General features: G+C 40.8%; 1 protein-coding gene across 3 annotated transcripts in view; it reads left to right on the top strand.

Annotated features, from left to right (window-relative positions):
• Positions 1-16,473, top strand: part of PKIB (cAMP-dependent protein kinase inhibitor beta) — a 121,312-nt gene extending 104,839 nt beyond the window's left edge. For all 3 annotated transcript variants that reach the window (XM_061427445.1, XM_061427444.1, XM_061427443.1), the window contains 2 exons: positions 6,904-7,083; positions 15,229-16,473. In XM_061427445.1, coding sequence (XP_061283429.1) covers positions 6,912-7,083; positions 15,229-15,296 — 240 coding nt within the window. In that variant the 5' untranslated portion in view covers positions 6,904-6,911 and the 3' untranslated portion in view covers positions 15,297-16,473. The remainder of the gene's footprint in view (positions 1-6,903; positions 7,084-15,228) is intronic.
• The last annotated feature ends 5,937 nt before the right edge of the window (positions 16,474-22,410 follow it).

Here is a 22,410-nt window from a genome sequence, read left to right as displayed (position 1 = left end):
TAAGAAAATGGACCACATATGTTGAAAGGGAAAGAGATTGCAAAAACTTCTACTTGTTTACACTATGTTTATAACATACTAAATCCCATGGATGGAGGAGCCTGGTGGGCTGCAGTCCATGGGGTCGCTAAGACTTGGACAGGACTGAGCGACTTCCCTTTCACTTTTCACTTTCCTGCATTGGAGAAAGAAATGGCAACCCACTCCAGTGTTCTTGCCTGGAGAATCCCAGGGACGGGGGAGCCTGGTGGGCTGCCATCTATGGGGTCGCACAGAGTCGGACACGACTGAAGCGACTTAGCAGCAGCAGCAGCAACATACTCTTAGCAGGCAATTTTGAGCTCACTGGGAGCTGACTAGTGGTTTATATATAAATACATATGTTTTGTTTTTTTTTTCCAGTGTTCCACTTATAAGCTTGGCTGTCTTTGTCTTCTTCAGCTGTGTGGTGTGTTGCATTTTCATATTTTGGAGACTGCAAAGATCCTGACCTGTGTATATGTGCTTGTGTAATGGTCTTTTGTTAAGGCATCTGGGAAATTGTGTATTTTCAATGGAGAAGAAATTGTGTCCCAGGAGTTTATAAATCGCATTATCTTGTGGTGGGCTGTGCAAGGACTTCTGTGAAACCTCCCAACATCCAAATGGTTTCAGCTCCTGTGAACAGCCACAGTTGACAAAGCAGAACTCATACAGGTTCCACTGCTAATTTTGTAGAAGAAAAAGCGGAAGAGTTGCTAGTGAGTCAGCTGCCTTGGTTAGCAAGTGTAAACACAATTAGCTTTAAGCCCAGCAAATTAAAAGAACCTGGAAGTTAATCTCTTGTTTTTCTTAGTAGTGTTTCCTCATCTTTCTGTGGGTTATATATTTTTTAAACGTCACAAAGCACTGAAGAGAGCAATTCTCTCTACTTTGTATATGTGAGTATAAATATATGTATGCTCAGTTGCTAAGTCGTGTCCAACTCTTTGCAACCCTATGGACTGTAGTTGCCAGGCTCCTCTATTCATGGGATTTCCCAGGCAAGGACACTGTTTATGGGTTGCCATTTCCTCCTCCAGGGGATCTTCCTGACCCAGGGATCAAACCTGCATCTCCTGCATTGGTAGGTGGATTCTTTACCACAGCACCACCTGGAAAGCCCTGTATAGATACATATGTATAAGCAAAATGGCTGTCTGGGGAGGCCTTACAAATAGCTGTGAAAAGAAGAGAAGCGAAAAGCAAAGGAGAAAAGGAAAGATATAAACATCTGAATGCAGAGTTCCAAAGAACAGCAAGAAGAGATAAGAAAGCCTTCTTCAGTGATCAATGCAAAGAAATAGAGGAAAACAACAGAATGGGAAAGACTAGGGATCTCTTCAAGAAGATCAGAGATACCAAAGGAACATTTCAGGCAAAGATGAGCTCGGTAAAGGACAGAAATGGTGTGGACCTAACAGAAGCAGAAGATATTAAGAAGAGGTGGCAAGAATACACAGAAGAACTGTACAAAAAAGATCTTCACGACCCAGATAATCACGATGGTGTGATCACTGACCTAGAGCCAGATATCCTGGAATGTGAAGTCAAGTGGGCCTTAGAAAGCATCACTACGAACAAAGCTAGTGGAGGTGATGGAATTCCAGGTAAGCATTCCAAATCCTGAAAGATGATGCTGTGAAAGTGCTGCACTCAATATGCCAGCAAATTTGGAAAACTCAGCAGTGGCCACAGGACTGGAAAAGGTCAGTTTGCATTCCAATCCCAAAGAAAGGCAATGCCAAAAAATGCTCAAACTACTGCACAATTGCACTCATCTCACACGTGAGTAAAGTAATGCTCAAAATTCTCCAAGCCAGGCTTCAGCAATACGTGAACCGTGAACTTCCTGATGTTCAAGCTGGTTTTAGAAAAGGCAAAGGAACCAGAGATCAAATTGCTAACATCCGCTGGATCATGGAAAAAGCAAGAGAGTTCCAGAAAAACATCTATTTCTGCTTTATTGACTATGCCAAAGCCTTTGACTGTGTGGATCACAATAAACTGTGGAAAATTCTGAAAGAGATGGGAATACCAGACCACCTGACCTGCCTCTTGAGAAATTTGTATGCAGGTCAGGAAGCAACAGTTAGAACTGGACATGGAACAACAGACTGGTTCCAAATAGGAAAAGGAGTTCGTCAAGGCTGTATATTATCACCCTGTTTATTTAACTTCTATGCAGAGTACATCATGAGAAACACTGGCCTGGAAGAAACACAAGCTGGAATCAAGATTGCCGGGAGAAATATCAATCACCTCAGATATGCAGATGACACCACCCTTATGGCAGAAAGTGAAGAGGAACTAAAAAGCCTCTTGATGAAAGTGAAAGAGGAGAGTGAAAAAGTTGGCTTAAAGCTCAACATTTAGAAAACGAAGATCATGGCATCCGGTCCCATCACTTCATGGGAAATAGATGGGGAAACAGTGGAAACAGTGTCAGACTTTATTTTTCTGGGCTCCAAAATCACTACAGATGGTGAATGCAGCCATGAAATTAAAAGACACTTACTCCTTGGAAGGAAAGTTATGACCAACCTAGATAGTATATTCAAAAGCAGAGACATTACTTTGCCAACAAAGGTCCGTCTAGTCAAAGCTATGGTTTTTCCTGTGGTCATGTATGGATGTGAGAGTTGGACTGTGAAGAAGGCTGAGCACCGAAGAATTGATGCTTTTGAACTGTGGTGTTGGAGAAGACTCTTGAGAGTCCCTTGGACTGCAAGGAGATCCAACCAGTCCATTCTAAAGGAGATCAGCCCTGGGATTTCTTTGGAAGGAATGATGCTAAAGCTGAAACGCCAGTACTTTGGCTACCTCATGCAAAGAGTTGACTCATTGGAAAAGACCCTGATGCTGGGAGGGATTGTGGGCAGGAGGAGAAGGGGACGACAGAGGATGAGATGGCTGGATGGCATCACTGACTCGATGGACGTGAGTCTGAGTGAACTCCAGGAGTTGGTGATGGACAGGGAGGCCTGGCGTGCTGTGATTCATGGCGTTGCAAAGAGTCGGACATGACTGAGCGACTGATCTGATCTGATGTGATTGATCGCACCCTGTACACACACACACACACACATGCATATATATATATATATATACAACGTGTGTATATATACATTGATTGCATATGCAATTGGTGTTGCATAGGATAGTAATAACAGACATGTAAGATGACTAATTGGGGTAGGGAGAGTCTTTCACTTGAAGATACACTATTTTGGGTAAAATTGTCAAAGTATTACATTTAGAGCCTTGGTATGTTAGAGTATCTGTGTATTTCATAATTTTTCCAGGTGAATGTGTTTCAATTCCTTTACATATTATTTAATTTTAATACTTTATTACAGGTTAAAATACGTAAGGAGATACCAAAAGTGGTTAATATTCTCCTTGTTCTCTCTTAAATTCCTAACTAGAACTTTTCTTCTTTTTTTAAGTTCAAATGACATTATATTCATTACTTTTTTTCCCCTTTCACTCCATGCTGTCAATACTGCTTTTTAAGCTTGTTTTATTTCACATTGTATTAGGAACATATCTCCATAAGTACATCTGACTGGATCTTACACATTCTTTGTGAGAGCCATATAATATCCAGTAATATAATAGATATGATTTATTCAATCCTTCTTTTCTTGATGTACTTTCAGATTATTTCTAATGCTGCAACAAACTTACCAGGGAATTAAAAGAGCCCAGTTAAGAATCACCTTGTGTATTCAGACGCTCTTCCCAGTGCTCTCTAAGTCACCGAAATCAGATGACTTCACTATAGGAAGCCTGTGGGGCTGGGATTGTCTTGTGGTGGAGCCTAACGTCCTGGTCACTCAGCATCAGTCACAGGCTCTGAAAGGAAGATGGTGCCCAGTGAGAGTTCAGAAATGGACCAAGGAAAGTTCTGCAATAAAGTAACCTGTTGTTTGACCTTCTGCATATCCAGTTTTGTTTTGATCTTAAAATGGTAGTTAATGAGTATAACATTGACAAACTTAGATAGTTTTGTGATGGTCTTGTTTTCTAACACCAATCAACAAAAAAGGACAAATTTAGAAAGCCTATGTAGAAATAATAGTATAAAGGCAAAAGCAAAAACTTTCAAAATAGGAGTCAATAGCAATGAAAAATCTTGGAGCTCAGAATTTTTTTCTTTCATGTTGATGACCCATCTATCAGGCCACCTTTTGGAAGTTTTCTTTCAATATGCAAATTCTAACTCAAGACTCCTTTGACATATCCCATCTTACTAATCATAAAATATATAACATTTAAGTTTTTTAAAAAGTGTATCTTAGTATTCTTATATCTATTATTATCTTTAGTATTAAGATTTTGGACTGTCAGGACAGTAAGAATCAAGGTATTCATGGAGCTTCTCTTCCAAACTTAGCATGAAGATGCTTCCTAGAAATAAACAGTTGATTGTGGCCATGGCTTCTCGTGTGATGTTAATTGGCTGAGGACAGAATGGGGGCCTGCACATGGGGTCTGTTCCCTAAATAATGTCAAGTGTTCCTCGCAAGCTGTAGGAAGTGATCTCTAATTGAAATTTGTCTATCATAAGGGTGGGGTGGGGGCACATGGATAACCAAAAGTTCAAGCCAGAAAGGAATACCTATGCAAAAACAGGGAATCTCTTTCTCTTTCAACACAAATGTATATAGAGTTGACCTTTAAACAACATGGAGGTTAGGGGCACCAACCGCCATTCATCTGAAAACCTGTGTATAATGTTACAGTCGACTCTCTGCATCAGCAGTTCTCCACCCCAGGATTCAACCAACCATGGATTGTGTAGCACTGTAGAACATATTAATTGAAAAAAATCCACATATAAATGGTCTTGTGCAGTTTAAACCTGTGTCATTCAAGGGTCAACTGTATATAATTTTTTCTATTTGAAAAGTAATGAAGGGCAAATTCGAAATTGGCTGTTGTATGGCTGTCTGTGTATATCACCAGAGTTTAGAAGGATAGTTTTGTAGTAATCCATGTCATCTTGCTTTCAGAATGAACCGAAACTGAATTTGCAACCTTGTGTGCTAGGTTAGCAGTTGTTCAACTTAAAATAAGTCACTTTTCTGAGCCCCAGTTTCCACACTCATATAGTGAGAGTTATTCCTCACTACCTCATTGGGTTATTGGGAGGTTTATCTGAGATAATACAGGTGAACATGTTTGTGCATTATTGAATAAATTCTGGTTTCTTTCTTTTAAAACTCAAGAGGTCTTTCAATAAGATGATGTTTCTTGTTAGGACTAAAGGGGATACATAAGAGGTGGTGGTATAAATAAAACTTAGTGAGAGATGAATAATGATGCCAATAATCAGAATATGGTTTTATAGTTAGAAAGAATTTCCATGTTCTTTATCTCATTTGTTCTTCACTAGAATCCTTTGAATCAGTCAGGCTCATTATATAGGTGAGGAACTGCAACTCAGAGAAATTAATTCAATTAACCAATATCATTTTGCGAGTCTAGCATGGAGTGTTCTCTTTGACTAATAGTCCAGTTACTTGATGTTGTCAATGCCAGACAATTGGCAAACACCCAACATTCAGAAGTCCAAAATAATGTCTGAAAATCTAGCATTGTTCTCAGCTTTACCATGATTCCTTTAGAGATGAGAACATCTGGGCCCACATGAAACTCCGTGTGCGTTTTTGGGGTGCTGTGAACCAAAGAAAGTGTGTTTCTGATATCAAACGCACCATAATTTATGACTCTTCACTTCATGTTTACCAAATTCTGAATTGCAGTTAACTGATTGGAAAAGACTCCCTTCTAACTACAGTGAAAGGTTTGATTTGCTTCGTGTAGGTCAAGGTTCATCTATTTCGGCCATTAGGTGCCACAGATGAGTTTCTTCATCCGTTGGTTGATACTCTGCCCATTCTGTGTTAGGATGTTATCTATCCTAGCTTATATATCCTTTCTTCTCCCCTTGGAATGTGCAAGTCCCCTAAAAATGGAGACAAAATCATTTCTGTGTACTCTCAAGGCCCAGCTGAGAGCCTAGCATTTAATGGGTTCTCAAAAAAAGAGAAAATTCCTGCTGCAGCTGCTGCTTTTGAGATACTATTCATTGTTGATGTCTTAGGAAAGTTTTCATTAGAAAACATATGAAAGAGAGGGCTCGTTTTAGAATAAGCAATGTCTGCCACCTCCCTCCCTCTGTAGGGAATGGTCTCCTGAGAATTCTTTCATAGAGGCATTTGCTAGGAAGATAAAAGATGCTTAGGAAGGTACTAGTAATTGCCATGTCCACTTGAAGGCAAGAAAAGGTAACACAGGTTCTACCCTCCCAAACACAAACATGAGACTGTCGAAAATTGTGCCTGAAGCTAGAGCAGATAGACAAACAGCTGCCACTGGGGTAAAAAGGCTTTGAGATGAAGTTCAATTTATTTCTAAAGAGAAAGAACAGAGTGTGTTTTGTTTGGTCCTTACAAATTATAGTGATTTGGTTTCAGCCTGAACAAGCACCACAAGCAAATACTGGCAGGCAGAGTCTCCATGGGAGTGGCCAAACAAATCGGTTTGCATTTCCTTCCAAGCCCTCATTTGGCTGATCCATCCATAGAAAAGCAGAACAAAAGGCAAGAGATTACTGCACGCTAAAGCATCCAAGTGGCTCCTTTGGGCTCCGCAGTTATTTATAGCCATCTGGCTCCCTCTGAGGCCTTCCTGTTCCATTCAGTGATTGTACAAATGTGCAGATAGAAGCCCCAGGACCTTGATGCAGGGTGCAGTCAGTGATTCGATTCTCAAGGCTTCTGTGTTGTTGATGTAGCCATGCCTTTTAACCATTAGTGTGAACGTGGATCTTGGAATAGGCTCATCTTCATCTTCATGTGCACCTTCTATTTGTAGATGTTACTATGAGGACAGATTCACCCAAAATGACGGATGTGGAGCCTATGGTCAACAATTTTGCGTCATCAGCACGGGCAGGTCGCCGAAATGCTGTCCCAGACATCCAGGGTTCAACGGCTGCAGGCGGGACCTTGGAGGAGTTGCCCGTCAAACTGGAAGCCCTATCCGTGAAGGAAGGTAACACTCAAAATCCTCTTAGAGTCAGTGGTAGTTATCTCTTCCTCATCATTTCCTCGGGAACAGTCTCCCTTTTAACTAGTTAAACTTGTTTACTAAGATCTCTCAGCTTTAAGCTAAGTGTTTCACAAAGTGGACTTCTCTCTTTAATCTCCTGGTGTAAATGTGGAAACTGAACATTTATTTCTTCATTAAATATGTATAGTTATGCACAGTGCTAGTGTTTGGGAATACAAAGGTAGACAATTATAATCCTTTCTTTCAAAATTTTTTGAGGTGCTCTCGAATAATTTTCCTTCTGCCATCTGTTGGCAAGTCACCATGGAAGCTTCTGCTCCATCGTGGTATTCTACAAGCTCTTCTATTTATCATATCTAAGAATACATTTATTATCAATTAGAGATAAGAACTTTAAGGTGGGTGTTTGTATAAAGGTTGATCTTTCTCTGCTGCTGCTGCTAAGTCACTTCAGTCGTGTCCGACTCTGTGCGACCCCATAGACGGCAGCCTACCAGGCTCCCCCGTCCCTGGGATTCTCCAGGCAAGAACATTGGAGTGGGTTGCCATTTCCTTCTCCAATGCATGAAAGTGAAAAGTGAAAGTGAAGTCATTCAGTTGTGTCCAACTCCTAGTGACCCCATGGACTGAAGCCTATCAGGCTTCTCCATCCATGGGATTTTCCAGTACTGGAGTGGGGTGCCATTGCCTTCTCCGGATCTTTCTCTAACCAGTAGAAAAGTTGGATTCAGAAAAAGCAAGAACTATCAAACCCCTGTAGGAAAATCTTGAGTCTTTCACCCCATTGCTTATACACAGTTCTTAAAGCTTCTAGAGGTTCAGTTCAGTTCAGTTCAGTCGCTCAGTCATGTCGGACTCTTTGCGACCCCATGAATCGCAGCACACCAGGCCTCCCTGTCCATCACCAACTCCCGGAGTTCACTCAGACTCACGTCCATCAAGTCAGTGATGCCATCCAGCCATCTCATCCTCTGCCATCCCCTTCTCCTCCTGCCCCCAATCCCTCCCAGCATCAGAGTCTTTTCCAATGAGTCAACTCTTCGCATGAGGTGGCCAAAGTACTGGAGTTTCAGCTTTAGCATCATTCCTTCCAAAGAAATCCCAGGGCTGATCTCCTTCAGAATGGACTGGTTGGATCTCCTTGCAGTCCAAGGGACTCTCAAGAGTCTTCTCCAACACCACAGTTCAAAACCATCAATTTTTCGGTGCTCAGCCTTCTTCACAGTCCAACTTCTCATGTCCATACATGACCACTGGAAAAACCATAGCCTTGACTAGACAGACCTTTGTTGGCAAAGTAATGTCTCTGCTTTTGAATATGCTATCTAGGTTGGTCATAACTTTTCTTCCAAGGAGTAAGCGTTTTTTAATCTCATGGCTGCAGTCACCATCTGCAGTGATTTTGGAGCCCAAAAAAATAAATTCTGACACTGTTTCCCCATCTATTTCCCATGAAGTAATGGGGCCAGATGCCATGATCTTCATTTTCTGAATGTTGAGTTTAGTTCTTTGAAAATAAATATGACAATACTGTACGCCATTTTAGACTTCATAGTGGACTCCAGTTTGTGTGTAGATGTTTATTCCTAGTGGCAGTAAGGCAAGAGAGAGCTGGAAGGCTCCGTACTTCTACTCTATCCCGGCAGGAAAGTAAGAGGGAAGGACATTCTTTGCAGGAGGATCAGGTTGTATAAAGCTCTTAGAGTGGAATGAGATGGACATGTCAAGAAGGATTAAAACTGGCCCCTGCAACTGGAGGACAGCAGGTGAGAAGGGAGGGTAGAGATGACATTGGAGAGTAAGCAAGGAATAGCTCTCTTAGGGCTTTAGAAACCTGGGTGAGTAAAGAGGATTTTCTTCTAAATGTGAGGGAGATGATATTCATGGTTGAATATTTGAATATCCACTTTGTTACGTGAAGAATGGATTGTAGGAGAGAAATAACAGATATAGTGGAGTTAGGAAGTGCACTCCCCATTAGGAAATCTTTGGGGGCCAAATTAAACATTCAGACTCATAAGACCACATTTGGTGCCAGTCTGCTCAAAAGTATACAGGTTTAGAAATCCAGTGGGCCAGAAGAGCCACATGACATCATCTCCTTCTGTGTGAGTCCTTGCAGAAGTCCATATAAGGAGTCATGGGGGCTAGTCTCTATGAATCCCTACCCCACCACTCACTGAGAACTCAGGTGCAAGGTGACAAGATCTGCACCAATGGGAGCAATGGTGGGTTAGAAGCCACATGTCCCAGGGAGTTAATACTTGCAGTTAAGTCCATGGACACTGCAAGAGACATGCTCAGTTACAAGAGTCATGACCTTTATGGAATCCCAGTACTATGGTTCCCTACCAGTTAGCATATAGTTTCTCTCAGTACAGGTATATTTTACCATTTGGGTCATTTCTACCATACACTTACTAACCATGCTGACATTCCAACATAATCTGATTTCCAGGATAACAGAGCTAGAAAATTAATCTCAAGTAAAATTTGCCCTTAGAGAAGGAGAAAGGGTTTGTTAAGCATTTACCCATGGAACAGTTGCAGAAATCTAGTGAAAGATGATGGCTTTGAATATGTTGTGAAGATGGATGGAATTGGGTGGGTTTGGGATATGTTTTATAGGCACAATTCATAGGACTTGATGATGAACTGATGTGGTAGAAATAACTACAAGTAATGAAGAAGAGAAATAGAGGATAATTCCTGGAGCAACAGGGTAGATGGTGATGCCATATACTGAGAAGAGCCAACATGGAAGAAAAGCAGTTTTAAGGGTTAGAGGAGTGATTTCTGCTTCCTCCATTGAGATGCCTATGAGACATCCAAGTGCTGTCAGCTGTACTTTCAAAATTGGTTCAGAAATCTGCCATTTTCTCCCTCAGAGGTCTAGTCTCTTGTTATCCCTGTGACCCCATTTTCTGTCCTTTGTCTGCACAGTCCCCATGGCAGTTCTTTCCAGCACATTTCTGCCTTTGACCCTGATGTTTTCTCTGCTGGAATGCTCTTCTCCCTGCTACCCACCTAGCTAACTTCCTCACCTTCTCAGGTCTTGACTCACACGGCCCCTTCTCAGTGAGACATTCCCAGCCAACCCAGCCCCCAAGACTTCTTGACAATTTCTGTTCTTTAATTTCCTTGGTAGCTCTTGTAAACTTCCACATGCCACACATTTTACTCATTTTAGTTATTGTCCATATTTCTCATGAAGATTTCCTTGAGGGTTGGAATGTATAGTTTTTTCTTCACTGCTTGGTACATGTGTTCACTACTCAGTCATGTCTGGCTGTGATCACATGGACTGTAGCCTGCCCGGCTCCTCTGTCCGTGAAATTCTCCAGGCCAGAATACTAGAGTGGGTAACCCATTTCCTTTTCCAGGGGATCGTCCCAACCCATTGATCGAACCTGGGTCTCCTGCTTTGCAGGTGGGTTCTTTACCATCTGAGCCACCAGGGAAGTAGCATGTGCTTAATAAATATTTGATGAATGTAGTTTGGAGAACAGAATAGTCTGCTGCTGCTGCTAAGCCGCTTCAGTCGTGCCCAACTCTGTGTGACCCCATACACGGCAGCCCACCAGTCTACTCTGTCCCTGGGATTCTCCAGGCAAGAATACTGGAGTGGGTTGCCATTTCCTTTTTCATTTCAAAGATGCCCCTGATGATTTTGATAGGACCCATTTAGGAGAAGTAGTAGAAACAGTAGTCTTATTTTAAAATGATGACAGCCAAAGATATATTTTGAAGGGTAAAAAAAAAAAAAAAAACAGTAAGTGGAGGCCATTGTCAGTTTGAAGATCGCAGTGACTTGAGGAAATGAAGGAGCCAGGAGAAAGAGTGAAAGTCAGATGAAATGAGGAGCTTAGAGATGATCACAAGAGTGCTGTTGAGGCAGAAATAGATAGGATCCTGGATTATGAAGAAATTAGACCTGATCAGTGGAAGCAGCACCAGCTCCAAGGGTGAGCTGGCCTGGCAGCTGCTCAGGGCCCTCTCTGGGCTCAGGGGAGGCATACCCTTGGTTTTGTTCTATAGTTGTCATCTTGAAATTTTTTCATATTTTTTGAATAGTTCAGTTCAGCTCAGTCACTCAGTCATGTCCGACTCTTTGCGACCCCATGAATCGCAGCACGCCAGGCATCCCTGTCCCATCACCAACTCCCGGAGTTCACCCAAACTCATATCCATCCAGTCAGTGATGCCATCCAGCCATCTCATCCTCTGTTTTTCCCTTCTCCTGCCCCCAATCCCTCCCAGCATCAGAGTCTTTTCCAATGAGTCAACTCTTCACATGAGGTAGCCAAAGTATTGGAGTTTCAGCTTTAGCATCATTCCTTCCAAAGAACACCCAGGGCTGATCTTTAGAATGGACCGGTCGGATCTCCTTCCAGTCCAAGGGACTCTCAAGAGTCTTCTCCAACACCACAGTTCAAAAGCATCAATTCTTTGGTGCTCTGCTTTCTTCACAGTCCAACTTTCACATCCATACATGACCACTGGAAAAACCATAGCCTTGACTAGACGGACCTTTGTTGGCAAAGTAATGTCTCTGCTTTTGAATATGCTATCTAGGTTGGTCATAACTTTTCTTCCAAGGAGTAAGCGTCTTTTAATTTCATGGCTGCAGTCACCATCTGCAGTGATTTTGGAGCCCAGAAAAATAAAGTCTGACACTGTTTCCACTGTTTCCCCATCTATTTCCCATGAAGTGATGGGACCAGATGCCATGATCTTCGTTCTCTGAATGTTGAGCTTTAAGCCAACTTTTTCACTCTCCTCTTTCACTTTCATCAAGAAGCTTTTTAGTTCCTCTTCACTTTCTGCCATAAGGGTGGTGTCATCTGCATATCTGAGGTGATTAATATTTCTCCCTGCAATCTTGATTCCAGCTTGTGTTTCTTCCAGTCCAGCGTTTCTCATGATGTACTCTGCATAGAAGTTAAATAAGCAGGGTGACAGTATACAGCCTTGACATACTCCTTTTCCTATTTGCAAACAGTCTCTTGTTCCATGTCCAGTTCTAACTGTTGCTTCCTGACCTGCATACAGATTTCTCAAGAGGCAGATCAGGTGGTGTGGTATTCCCATCTCTTTCAGAATTTTTCACAATTTATTGTGACCCACACAGTCAAAGGCTTTGGCATAGTCAGTAAAGCAGAAATAGATGATTTTCTGGAACTCTGTTGCTTTTTCGATGATCCAGCAGATGTTGGCAATTTGATCTCTGGTTCCTCTGCCTTTTCTAAAACCAGCTTGAACATCTGGAAGTTCATGGTTCACATATTGCTGAAGCCTGGCTTGGAGAATTTTGAGCATTACTTTACTCACGTGTGAGATGAGTGCAATTGTGCGGTAGTTTGAGCATTCTTTGGAATTGCCTTTCTTTGGGATTGGAATGAAAACTGACCTTTTCCAGTCCTGTGGCCACTGCTGAGTTTTCCAAATTTGCTGGCATATTGAGTGCAGCACTTTCACAGCATCATCTTTCAGGATTTGAAATAGCTCCACCGGAATTCCATCACCTCCACTAGCTTTGTTCGTAGTGATGCTTCCTAAGGCCCACTTGACTTCACATTCCAGGATGTCTGGCTCTAGGTGAGTGATCACACCATCATGATTATCTGGGTCGTGAAGATCTTTTTTGTACAGTTCTTCTGTGTATTCTTGCCATCTCTTCTTAATATCTTCTGCTTCTGTTAGGTCCCTACCATTTCTGTCCTTTATTGAGCCCATCTTTGCATGAACTGTTCCCTTGGTATCTCTAATTTTCTTGAAGAGACCTCTAGTCTTTCCCATTCTGTTGTTTTCCTCTATTTTTTTGCATTGATCGCTCAGGAAGGCTTTCTTATCTCTCCTTGCTACTCTTTGGAAATCTGCATTCAAATGGGTATATTTTTCCTTTTCTCCTTTGCTTTTCACTTCTCTTCTTTTCACAGCTATTTGTAAGGCCTCCCCAGACAACCATTTTGCTTTTTTGCATTTCTTTTCCATGGGGATGGTCTTGATCCCTGTCTCCTGTACAGTGTCACGAACCTCATTCCATAGTTCATCAGGCACTCTATCAGATCTAGTCCCTTAAATCTATTTCTCACTTCCACTGTATAATCATAAGGAATTTGATTTAGGTCATACCTGAATGGTCTAGTGGTTTTCCCTACTTTCTTCAATTTAAGTCTGAATTTGGCAATAAGGATTTCATGATCTAAGCCACAGTCATCTCCCGGTCTTATTTTTGCTGCCTGTATAGAGCTTCTCCATCTTTGGCTGCAAAGAATATAATCAATCTGATTTCAGTGTTGACCATCTGGTGATGTCCATGTGTAGAGACTTTTCTTGTGTTGTTGGAAGAGGGTGTTTGCTATGACCAGTGTGTTCTCTTGGCAAAACTCTATTAGCCTTTGCCCTGCTTCATTCCGTATTCCAAGGCCAAATTTTCCTGTTACCCTAGGTGTTTCTTGACTTCCTACTTTTGAATTCCTATCCCCTATAATGAAAAGGACATCTTTTTTGTGTGTTAGTTCTAAAAGGTCTTGGAGATCTTCCTAGACCCATTCAACTTCAGCTTCTTCAGCATTACTGGTTGGGGCATAGACTTGGATTACTGTGATACTGAATGGTTTGCCTTGGAAATGAACAGAGATCATTCTGTCGTTTTTGAGATTGCATCCAAGTTTTGCATTTTGGACTCTCTTGTTGGCCATGATGGCTACTCTATTTCTTCTAAGGGATTCCTGCCCAAAGTAGTTGATATAATGGTCATCTGAGTTAAATTCACCCATTCCAGTCCATTTTAGTTCGCTGATTCCTAGAATGTCGATGTTCACTCTTGCCATCTCCTGTTTGACCAGTTCCAATTTGCCTTGATTCATGGACCTAACATTCCAGGTTCCTATGCAACATTGCTCTTTACAGCATTGGACCTTGCTTCTGTCACCAGTCACATCCACAACTAGGTATTGTTTTTGCTTTGACTCCATTCCTTCATTCTTTCTGGAGTTATTTCTCCATTGATCTCCAATAGCATATTGGGCACCTACCGACCTGGGGAGTTCCTCTTTCAGTATCCTATCATTTTGCCGTTTCATACTCTTCATGGGGTTCTCAAGGCAAGAATACTGAAGTGGTTTGCATTCCCTTCTCCAGTGAACCACATTATGTCAGACCTCTCCACCATGACCCACCTCTCTTGGGTGGCCCCACATGGCATGGCTTAGTTTCACTGAGCTAGACAAGGCTGTGGTCCGTGTGATCAGATTGACTAGTTTTCTGTGAATATGGTTTGTGTGTCTGCCCTCTGATGCCTCTTGCAACCCATACCGTCTTACTTGGGTTTCTCTTACTTTGGACGTGGAGTATCTCTTCATGGCTGCTCCAGCAAAGCGCAGCTGTTGCTCCTTACCCTGGACGAGGGTTATCTCCTCACAGCCACCCCTCCTGACCTTGAACGTGGAGTAGCTCCTCTTGGCTCTTCTGCGCCCAGTGCTGTATTTTCAATTTGCACAGGGCTCTAACAGCCATAGCCAGTCCTGAGGACCATGTCTTCCATGGTCGTATGGGTAAAAGGAAAACATCTAGACTGCAGGGGTAATTTTACAGGTTTGGTGGCAGAAAGTTGAGCTTGTCTGATCTGATGGTTTTGATTTTTTTTTTTTTCCCCCTGTGAAGTAGAAAAGAAAATGAGATTAACTCTTGGCAGCAGAGGAGGTGGAAAGTATGAGGAAGCTGAGAGAGTGTGATCCAGCATCAGGAGATGGGGAAGGGCAAGATCAGTCTGCATCCCAACTGTGGCTTTGTCACTCACTAGCTCAGTGACTTTAGGCAAGTCACTTAACCTGCTTATGCTTCAAGAGAATGGTCTATAAATGGAGATTGTAATAATACCTTTGAAGGTTGCCTGGCACATAATATTCTGGAGAATAAGAGAGAAAAGTAACTAGGAGGCAGACCCATACATCTTTTCTTTGTGTATTCTCTACGTCTACATGGACGGCAAAGAAGTATGTCCTAATCAAGTAGAAAATGACTAGGATGCATAAAGGAAAAACTGACTGTTTTTTTCCCCAATATAGTACAAAGTAGATTTCAATATATTCTCTGTGTGATGAAAATTTATCTGTTTTTCAGATGTGAAAAAGAAAGATGAAGAAACAGCACAAGATCAATTGGAAAAGCCCAAAGATGAAGGAAAATGAAGGCTCATTACCTATCAAAAGTGCTGAGTTTCTGCACAGTCAGAGATTTAGTGGCCCTGCTTTCCTGAGATGTTTGATCTGGTAGTAACTATGGTAACATTGCAGCCCTAAGCAACGTGTGTGTAGTGGATAATTTTGTTGTGATGCTACTCACTTGGATTACAACCATGATGTCCAATGTAGGTTATTAAAAGGCAGATTACTTCCAAACTGCACCCAAGAGAGAGGTTAAGGATGTATGATCATTTAAATACACATCTTTTATCTATAAACCTAGCTAAATCCACTGTTCTCTTTTGGATTTCTTAAGCCAGATATATTTTAAATTCCATTTTTATGGTAACAGGAAAACCATTTCTTGGTAAATATAAACCAAACACTATTAATTTAAAACTGTATGGGGTTTGTAAGAAATTGTGTATTTTGGTGAGAAAAGTGATGGATTATTCAAAAAAGGATAGATAAAAGTATGTTTTTATCCAAAAATGAACCTTTCCCCCCCAAACCTTAAACAGATTTGGAAAAATAGTAGAAGTTTGACAGCTCAAACATCTCTAGAAAATTTTTGTCTGATGTATTCTGCTTCTAGTCTAAGCATACTGTGATTTTTCATGTGGACTCTTAAAATGGAAAATCTGTGATGAATAGTTTATATGAAATATGCCTATTAAATGAATCTCACTATCTTCCTTAATTTCAGTGTGCATATGTGTGTGCGTATATTTTTTTTTAATGTGAATTACACAGAACACTTTACTAGTTGCTTTGTACTGTATTTTCTTATTTTCAGGGCTTTTGTGTATATGACTTGTTTCTTAAATAATTTCCTCAGGAATGCCGACCTTAATTTTTATATCTTTCCTAAACTAGCTGACATAATAATAAGCACTTAAGTGTTTAGTGAATCGTACAGGCAGAAATCGCAAAATACTTGCTTTTAATATATATTTAATTATATATTTTAAGAGGAATGAAACCAAAACCAAAGCTTTAGTAAATTTTGATTTATTAGATATTTTAGGAGAATCATAGAATTCTGAATTTTTAGAGAAAATCTGACTAATGGATTTATTTTTATTTTCAGATCTATCTGCATGCAGTATTTTATTTGATTGTTGACTTAGGCCATGTCTGTATACAGTAATCAAATAAACTCTTTCACTATTAAAGAAACTTATTACCGACCCAAGTCTTCTTCATTTTATCTCCTACAGTGTAACAGATGGAATATGGTGACATTTTAATGAGGGAAGTGAATAGTCTGCAATATAAAACACCTCCCACTTCTCCATCTTTAAATCTGAGAATACAACAAAGGGGTAGATTTCAAAGAATCTGGTTGTTCTTAAACATACATTTTTCTTTAAAAAATAATCAAAAGTAATCTCTTAGATGTAGTGCTAATTTTACATTCAATAAAATGTTTTAGAGCTGTAAAAATTAGGTTTCTGGAAGTTATTTAATGACATGATATTATATTGTCAGTATAAAGAGGAATTTGGAGAAGGAAGTGGCAATGCGCTCTACTATTCTTGCCTGGGAAATCCCATGGACAGAGGAGCCTGGTGGGCTAGAATCCATGGGGTCTTGAAGAGTTGGACATGGCTGTGTGACTAAGCCCTGCACACAAACGGGGGTTAGGGTGGAGTTTTCAAGTTGGGGGAGTGACAGTTTGGCCTTCTGAGTACCTTTGGTAACATCTGGAGTGTTTCTGGCTTCCGCTTGTAGGGGAAGGGGCAGGGAGAGAATGTGCTGCTGGCATCTAGTGGGCAGAGCCAGGGATGCTGCTAAACTGCTCAGTCCTACAGGGCAGACCCTCACAGCAAAGAATTATCTGACCACAAGTGTCAGTAGCACTGAAGTTGAAAATAAAACTGTCAAGTGCGTGGATTTTGGATTCGGATGACCCGGGTTTGAGTTCTAGCTATATGATCTTGGGCATGATTTACATCATGTCTCTAAGTTTTATCTTCTTGGAATGGCATTAGTAATAGTATATAATTTATAGGATGCTATATATATATATATATATATGATGTATGCTAAGTTGCTTCAGTCATGTCCAACTCTTTGTGACCCTGTGGACTGCAGCCTCCCAGGCTCCTCTATCCATGTGATTTTTCAGGCAAGAATACTGGAGTGCCATTTCCTTCTCCAGGGGATCATCCCAACCCAGGGATGGAATCTGTGTCTCCTATATCTCCTGCATTGGCAGGCAGATTCTTTACCACTAGCACCACCTGGGAAGCCCCTTATAGGGTGAATGGAAGCAATAAAGTATGTGGGGCACTTGGCTAATGCCTGGCAAAGAATAATTATTCAATACATATTAGTTCGGAGAAGGCACTGGCAACCCACTCCAGTACTCTTGCCTGGAGAATCCCATGACAGGAGGAGCCTGGTAGGCTGCAGTCCATGGGGTCGCTGAGGGTTGCACACAACTGAGCGACTTCACTTTCACTTTTCACTTTCATGCATAGGAGAAGGAAATGGCAACCCACTCCAGTGTTCTTGCCTGGAGAATCCCAGGGACGGGGGAGCCTGGTGGCTGCCGTTTATGGGGTCGCACAGAGTCGGACATGACTGAAGTGACTTAGCAGCAGCAGCACCAGCAGCAAATATTAGCTATCACCATCATCATTTTTATTCTAGATGTTTTTGCCATTATTTTCCGGTATTGGAGGTGGATTTGTTAACTTGGCTATCCTCTGCTTTCCCCTATGATTTCACAAGCATTCTCAATCTTAGAACTGGGAGAAGACACTCTGATGGAAATTGACAATTCATGATAATTACCACATTAGTGCCTATTCAGTCATGCTAATGAACCATTGACAAGTGATGAGTATTACCCTTTAACAATGAGTCACCTCCCTAGTGTTTTATGACAGTTACTGACACAAAACAGAGTTTTGAGTCAGTATTTAAATGAGTAAGTGTTCCATGAAAATGTACAAGAGAAAAAGGAACAGATCTTGAGTCAGAGTATTTATCTCTCATTTAGAAGATATTTTTTTCTCATTTAGAAGACAGAAATGAAGCCATGTCCCTCCTCATTGTTATTAGTAATGACACATATTCTTAGTCACGTATGTCCTAAATCACTTTTTCATTACAAAACACATACAAATCTCTCATTTTATGCATATAATATTTTATCTTAGATGAGGTATCAAGCTTGTTGAATATTTGCCAATGAAAGGGTTTTTTGGCTGAGAAGGAATCCAGATAAAGAAGAATGAGAGGTCAGTGGTAATTTAAAGACAAAATTGAATTTACCAACCAACTTAAAAAAATCAAACTATTTCTGGGAGCCTATAGTATTTTGTCATAGCAAAGTCACTTTAAACAAAGCCCCTAGTTGGGGCTCATTCAAGAAAGTCTCCGTGCTCATTTTTGCTATTGTCTCTTTACAAGCCACTTGCTCTAGTCAATAACTGTATAAAGTCTTAATTAATACTGTCAGAGAAACCAAGACAAAAGGGGATAATAAAGCTAGAAAGAGACTATCTGGAAACTTGACTCTGTACATAGGAGGAGAAAGAACAAAAACCATTCTGCGTCATGTGCCCAGAGATTTTGTGCGTGTGTGTGTGTGATCTGGACTGGAAAGGTTTGAACCTTCTCAGAATGAGAGTGACTACAAGGGGAGGTATCTTATTTGCGAAAGGCAACACAGCATTAACTTTCAGTGTTACTAGCTGTGGTGGCTTGGGTAGATGATGGAGAGAGAGGAGAGAAGAATTACTGACGCACACTGGCTCGTTGCCTCATCTGTGGAATCTGACACCTCTAGTTCAAATTACAGCTCTTCCACGTGTGCTCATGACTTTAGTTATTTTCCTTTCAACTTCCTAACTGTATAAAATGGCAAATTATTATGAGATTTAAGTGGTAAACTGCTAAGGAAAATGCCTGACACATACCAAAGTTTATTCTTAATTGCTGTTATTAATTGCATGAGCATAAAGGGTGATGGAGACTTCAAGGTAAATGCCCTAGGTCTTATTGGTTCTTTCTTTGTTGTTTACCAAAGTAGATTTTTCTGCTAATCCTTCACTCTCTTTTCTGTCCACCAGCAGTACCTAGTTAGCTAAACCTAGGAATGATAACTAGAATGCACTCCATTTTTTTTCCAGACTTACTAATGATAACTCGCAGAACATCAAAATCTGCAGCTTATTAAAAATGGAAGCTTTGACTCAAACAAAGAGCTAGAGAATGTACTGTTACTGTTAAAAGCCTAGAACAGATTTCTCGTTGAGCACACGGTGATAGGAAAAATTATCATTATAGTCATCCTTTGAGTGACTGGTGATTACTAAGCACCCTTGCCGACCCTTTTGAAGCTTCATAATAATGGTCATACAAAAATGGTTCATGATGTTTCTCATATTCAGATGAAGAAAATGGATTCAAGAGGGCCTTCAGGAATTCACTCAAGTAAGAAAATGACAACTGTGACCTTGTTGGATAGGGCTCTCAGGACCAGCATATGCTTTTCCTATACTGCTCTCAATGGCCCCTTTGCCTCAAACCATCGCGTACACAAGTTTCATTAAATTTGTGGAAAATGTCATTGATAGTTTGATAGGGATTGCAAAGAATCTGTCGATTGATTTGGGCCATAGAGTCATTTTCACAGTATTGATTCTTCTAATCCAAGAACATGGGGTATCTCTCCATCTGTTTGTGTCATCTTTGATCTCTTTCATCAGTGACTTAAAGTTTTCTGCATACAAGTCCTTGGTCCCTGTTGTTATTGTTCAGTTGCTAAAGTTGTGTCCAACTCTTTGTGACCCATGGTTTAGGTAGGCTTATTCCTAGGTATCTTATTCTTTTTGTTGCACGGATGGATGGGATTATTTCCTTAATTTCTCTTTCTGATTTCTCATTGTTGTTATTCAGTCACTCAGTCATGTCCGATTCTTTGTGACCTTATGGACTGCAGCATGCCAGGCTTCCCTGTCTTTCACTCTCTCCCAGAGTTTGGGACCAGATGCCATGAACTTAGTTTTTTGAATGTTGAGTTTTTTCAATGTTTAAGCCAACTTTTTTACTCTGCTCTTTCACCTTCATCAAGAGGCTCTTTAGTTCCTCTTCGCTTTCTGCCATAGCGTGGTGTCATATGCATATCTGAGGTTGTTGATGTTTTTCCTGGCAATCTTGATTCCAGCTTTTGCTTCATCCAACCCAGCATTTCACATCATCTACTCTGCATATAAGTTAAATAAATGTTCATTGTTAGTGTATAGGAATGCAAGGGATTTCTGTGTTTTAATTTTATATCCTTCAAATTTTCCAATTTCATTGATTAACTCTAGTAGTTTTCTGGTGGTATCTTTAGGGTTATAGTACCTATAGGGTATAGTATCATGTCATCTGCAAACAGTGCGAGTTTTACTTCTTTTCCAATCTGGATTCCTTTTATTTCCTTTTCTTCTCTGATTGCTGTGACCAAGACTACCAAAACTATATTGAATTATAGTGGTTAAGAGTGGGCACCCTTGTCTTGTTCCTGATCTTAGAGGAAAATGCTTTCAGTTTTTCACCATTGAGAAAAATGTTTGTTCTGGGTTTGTCATATATGGTCTTTACTCTAGTATTCATTGAAACACTATTTACAATAGCCAGGATATGGAGGCAACCTAGATGTTGGTACATATATACAATGGAATATTACTCAGCCATAAAAGGAATGAGTTTGAGTCAGTTGTAGTGAAGTGGATGAACCTGTTATGCAGAGCTTGTTGTACAAAGTAAAGTCAGAAAGAGAAAAACAGTGTGTAGTAACACATACAAATGGAATCTAGAAAAAAAAAATAGTACTGATGAACCTATCTACAGGGAAGAAATGGAGATGCAAACATAGAAAATGGACTTGACACAGCAGGGGAAGGACAGGGTAGGACCAACTGAGAAAGTAGCATTGACATATACACTAGCGTGGGTAAAATAAAATAGATAATAGTGAGGAGCTGCTTTATAACACAAGGCCCAGCCTGGGGCTCTGTGAAGACCTAGAGGGGTGGCAGGAGAGGCAGGAGGGAGACTCAAGAGGGCCATGTATAATTATGACTGATTCATGTTGTTGAATGGCAGAAATGACCACAACATTGTAAAGCAATTATCCTCCCCACACCCCCCCCCAAAAAAAAAAAAAAAATTGGTCTGAATTCCACTCAGGATTCCTAAGAAAACTGAAAAGTTGTACATGGGCAGAGGAACAATTTTATTTGTTTTCCATTTATTCATTCATTCACTCCTTCATTAATGTATATTTTACCTTATTCCAGAAAAGATAGGGCAAACTCACTTGCCATTTAATTTGCCATTAACTTGAGACCCTGAAGGAACGGAAAATTGGTGAGGAGCCTGTGGCTCTGTGGGGTGGGAAGTAGTGCCCAGAAGTGAAGCGAAGGGGATAAAGCTAAACTGAAAACAAGAGGCACCACGCCCACACTCTACTCATTTCAAGTTTGTCCTGGGTCTGGTCACAGTTACGGAAAGGGCATACTCACATTCTGTGGGACACACAAAAATAACATGGCAGGATATATAAATATCTTAAAAATAGGGCCACAAAGGCAAATGAAATGATCTCCCTGGCTCCATGCAGGTGTAGTTCAGAGTCTGAATGATGTTCGGCAGCACTGAATGCAGAGAAGCGCCTGATGTGCTGGATGGGGGTGGGGATGGCTAAAGAGGTCTGGGCAACCATTCTCAGAGCAACAAGCTAGGAAAAAGCTTTTGCACCAACTCAGAGTGTATGGAATTGACTTCAGCAGCTCTGTGAAGGCTCTCACAGTGCTTTAGGTATATTAGATATTCAAAATTCCTGGTCTGTAATAAAAGTTTCACCTAAATTGGTTTTCTATTTGTAGAAGGGGTTTACTTTTTAAATCTTTCCTTGATACTATAATACTGTCAAGAGCAGTAGAAAAACACAGAGGGATATCAGGCAATAAATGTGGGTTTGATTTCAGAATTTTGACTTAAATTTAGCCTGAGTTGACTGTACGCCTTTAGGTAAATAATTTTCCACTACTGTTTTCGTTTTACTACTATAGAGTCCATGGAATTCTCTCTCTCCCTTTTCCAGGGTATCTTCCCA

This window comes from Bos javanicus, chromosome 9 (assembly GCF_032452875.1).
Source record: "Bos javanicus breed banteng chromosome 9, ARS-OSU_banteng_1.0, whole genome shotgun sequence".
NCBI lineage: Eukaryota > Metazoa > Chordata > Mammalia > Artiodactyla > Bovidae > Bos > Bos javanicus.
The sequence above is the reverse complement of the archived record's forward strand: the minus strand, read 5'-3'. Positions and strand labels throughout refer to the sequence as shown.